General features: G+C 36.9%; 1 protein-coding gene across 9 annotated transcripts in view; it reads left to right on the top strand.

The window, feature by feature from the left end:
• Positions 1–3,727, top strand: part of rbms3 (RNA binding motif, single stranded interacting protein) — a 378,321-nt gene that overhangs the window by 337,701 nt on the left and 36,893 nt on the right. For 6 of the 9 annotated variants that reach the window (XM_014013118.1, XM_014013116.1, XM_014013115.1 and 3 more), the window contains one exon: positions 497–547. The exons of the other annotated variants lie outside the window; for them this stretch is intronic. In XM_014013118.1, coding sequence (XP_013868572.1) covers positions 497–547 — 51 coding nt within the window. The remainder of the gene's footprint in view (positions 1–496; positions 548–3,727) is intronic. 9 annotated transcript variants of the gene reach the window in all.

The raw sequence follows: 3,727 nt of genomic DNA, 5'->3' as shown, positions 1-3,727 counted from the left end.
TGAATGAACATGGTCTGGAGAGCCCACAGACATACCATAAACATTTCTAGGACCCATAATTGGTCTCCTTTAACAAATTCACCTGCTCACCATTAGCGAGTTAGCCTACTACTTTAATTCAGCTTCAGAATGAATATATCACACAGCCACGCATGGAAGTATGTCATATGCCGATATTTACACAGTGCAGCCACGCAACATCAATCTCAATTTCACGAACTTGTGGTGACACATCCTGTTTTGGTGACAAGATATTTAAAAAATAAAACTCTGATTTAATTCAGTTCATATACAAATCAAACTTTTGTGTGGGAACGCAAAACTATATTGCAAGGTAACGCAGAAGTATTGCGAGGTAACGCAAAAGTATTGCGTGGGAACCCAATGAAAAAAAATCCCCCATGTCCCCTCGCGGGCTCCGTATGTCCAAGACATAAAAATGAAAAAAGTAATAAAATCACTTATGTTGTAACATATTTTGTCCRTTTCTGCTCAGGTCCAGAGTACGTCATGGATGCCTCATCAACAATATGTTATGCAACCAACAGTAAGTACTCCACCGTTCTCTGTGCAGTAGCTGCCCTTTAAATCCCACTGAGGCCAGACTTAGCTAAAAACAAAAAAATAAAAACACGTGTATGTAGCGAGCACAGCTTCATGATTTGCTAACCCACATTACGTTCTGCGGGGTCCCATTAATAACCTCTTACAGAGGTTTATATTCGCCCTCGGCAGCTTTAACACCTGAACTGTGTCTTTTGTTGTTGCTGGAATGGTTATAGATCAGCGCTGATGCTGAGACGGTGAACGCTCTGTTTTCACAGAAACCTGCTTTATAAATAAAGCATTTTGTGTTTTTCATAAAGCTTTTTTTGTTCTTTTTATATAAACTGTCGTTCATTAGTTCCATGTTTCGTGATAGTAGGCTGTTTTTGAACTGAAACGGGTTTTTCTTTCACCGTCTTCATTCTTCTGATTCAAAGGATGTTTTGTTGCCTTTTTTTTATTCTCCTGATATTTTTCAGCCTAACCAGCCACRAGCCACCTCTGAGCTACAACACCAATTCAGAATGTTTTGCCTCACAATTTGTCTCCCTAATGTTATTAAAATGAAGCACATTAGTAGTTATTTAAATTGCTTCAAAGTTGAGCATTTTAATAGATCCCCGCATTATAAWTGCTCCTGTTTAGTTGTTTAGAGCTTTAGAAACATTTCAAAAGAGGTTTTAGTGTTTGCTTGAGGCTTTTTGTGGCCTCTAAAGCGCATTTGTTGTGTTTTATTCTTTGCTGYTTTCAATTTATTCACAGAATAACAATAAATGCCAGATAGGGGCTAATATATTTAATTCTTTACATCTATTAAAAGAGGTCACTTTATCACAGCCACGGTGAATGGTGCTATTAAGCAATAATTTAATGGAGAGCCTTTTAGAATGCTGTTGAAGTGCTCTGGTTTTGCAAAGCACAAAAAAATTGTTCCGTGGATTTAATTTTGTTGATACAGAAAATAATTTTCTGTGGAAAATAAATTATTGCTGTTATTTTACTTAAGTGACTATTACTGAGTCATAATTTGTGCCATGTTTTAATAGAAAAGTAAAGTCTGGACTAACAAGCAAATAGATATGCATCTGCATAACGCTCATAGATGTTATATATATAAATCATATTAAAAAATTTATTTTAAAATGTTAAAAAGCTACTTATGTGATCGTCACATCAAAGTGAGGAAAAGTCCCAAAATGGGATATGGGCAGATTTTGGTTAAAATGTCAAAATAAATGACAAATGATTTATTTTACTTTACAATCGGAGCTCCTTTTTTAAAAAAAATAAAGTTTAAACGCTGGAGCTCAATACTTGACGTAATTGGTCGAAGCAACGGGGTTAGAGACTCAGAAATGATTTAAAGATGTTATGCTGATGACTGACATCTAGTGGTCAACTGGAGCAACTACATGGAAAACTTTAAAATCCAAGCTCTTATTTTGAAGGGAAGATATTTTCTTGGACTCCTTACTTTCGTTTCCCGTCACAAATCAAATCCGTCATGTACCCAGAATGCATCGCTTTAGTTTTCCAATAAACAGTTTTAAAATTACTTTATTGATGCCTCTTTAATGAAAAATCTACAACAAACAAAAGAAAAAGAAAAAGAAGCAGCCGAACTAGCAATCCTCAACAACTTTTCAATTTTTACCCCAGGAGCTAAAGGTCTGTTTCAAGAAATCACATCCCCAGCAATCGGCTGTTGTAGGATTAAGTTGTAAAAAAGTTCATACACCACTAGTTGGCAGTGTTGTGCATATATTGTACATGAATTATTGCCAGCTAGTAAGCGTCAAATAGAACTTGGGCTTTAAAATTAGCTTCCGCTAGTTTTTGTATGGCATAAGCGCTTTTGAAGTTGCGAACCTAAATATTTTCATAAACGCTTAAAAAATTGCGAAGCTAATTTATGGATTAGCACTGCCCACCACTGATCACATATAATAAAACACTTACTAGACAAAAAAATACAAAATATTAACTTGAAGGTATGTATAAAACACAAATAAATTCAGACATATTTAAATTATTACACTTTTATATTACACTTTTATTTTCCTGGGATTTAAGGCAGCATCTCACTGGGCTGTGAGGCGTTAACAGCATTCATGAGGGAGCCTCCAGGTTGCAGAAAGTGCGTAACGGTGATGCTTAAGTTTGCTTACCTTTTTTTTTAGTAGTCGCAACATCGTCAGGCATGTCTCCAACATATGTTTTGCAACAGACGGGAGCATTTCTCCAGAAAACATCTGAGGCAAGTGTTCAAGTCTAAAATCCACTCTGAAGATCAGTAATTATTTCATATCTGCTCCAAAGTGTTTTCCAGTCATTAAATCATAAACATGGGGGCGGCTGCAAAGATGGGKACAAAACCAACAGAGGTCTTGAAATGATGTGCAAGACTAAGAATGCAGCTTTACAAGCCTTGGACAGAAAAATAAGATGAGATTATTAAAACCTGACCACATTGCTATTGGTCCCAAACACTATTTAGTGAGAATGYAGCTGAAAAAAGAAGAAAAAAAATCCCCAACAGTCTGTTTGAGATCAAAAAGTCCATATTATCATTTAATAAAGTCATAACAAGGCCCCATAGAAATAACATCTTAATGTTTAGCTGTTCTTGGTGAAGCTTTAATACCACGTTAAACTTGTCTACAGTACGAGTGTCAGCAGAGCTGTCAGTCTGTGGGTTTTAGCAGCAGAACAAACACGGGACCCCGCAGCCGATGGTCCGGCTCTGCCTCACCAGAGGGGAGCTCATCCAGCCGTACGGCTCCCTGCTAGGCCCATTTACCACTCCATCCCACCAATCTCACTTCCCCTCCTGCAGTGGGACAGTGAACATGTAATCTTGTCGCAGCAGGCCACCATGCAAACACAAACACACACACACATACACACACACACACTGTACCTCCTCTGAGGCTCAGGGTTTGTTTTTGTTTTGTGTTTTTTTTTTCTTTAAACTTCCTGCTTTTTTGTCTGTAAATTAACTCTTTCCTGTTGCTCCAAACCTTTCAGTCAGGTTTGCACTTCCTTCATGTTTGCTTCTTTAGCATCAGTGCTGTATGAAGTACCTCAAAGTGATAACTTGATTAAAAGTACAAGTATCTTATCATAAAAATACTTTGGTAAAAGTTAAAGTCTTCTCTAAAAATATTACTTGAGTAAAAGT

This window comes from Austrofundulus limnaeus, unplaced genomic scaffold (genome assembly GCF_001266775.1).
Source record: "Austrofundulus limnaeus strain Quisiro unplaced genomic scaffold, Austrofundulus_limnaeus-1.0 Scaffold98, whole genome shotgun sequence".
Taxonomy (NCBI): Eukaryota; Metazoa; Chordata; class Actinopteri; order Cyprinodontiformes; family Rivulidae; genus Austrofundulus; species Austrofundulus limnaeus.
The sequence above is the reverse complement of the archived record's forward strand: the minus strand, read 5'-3'. Positions and strand labels throughout refer to the sequence as shown.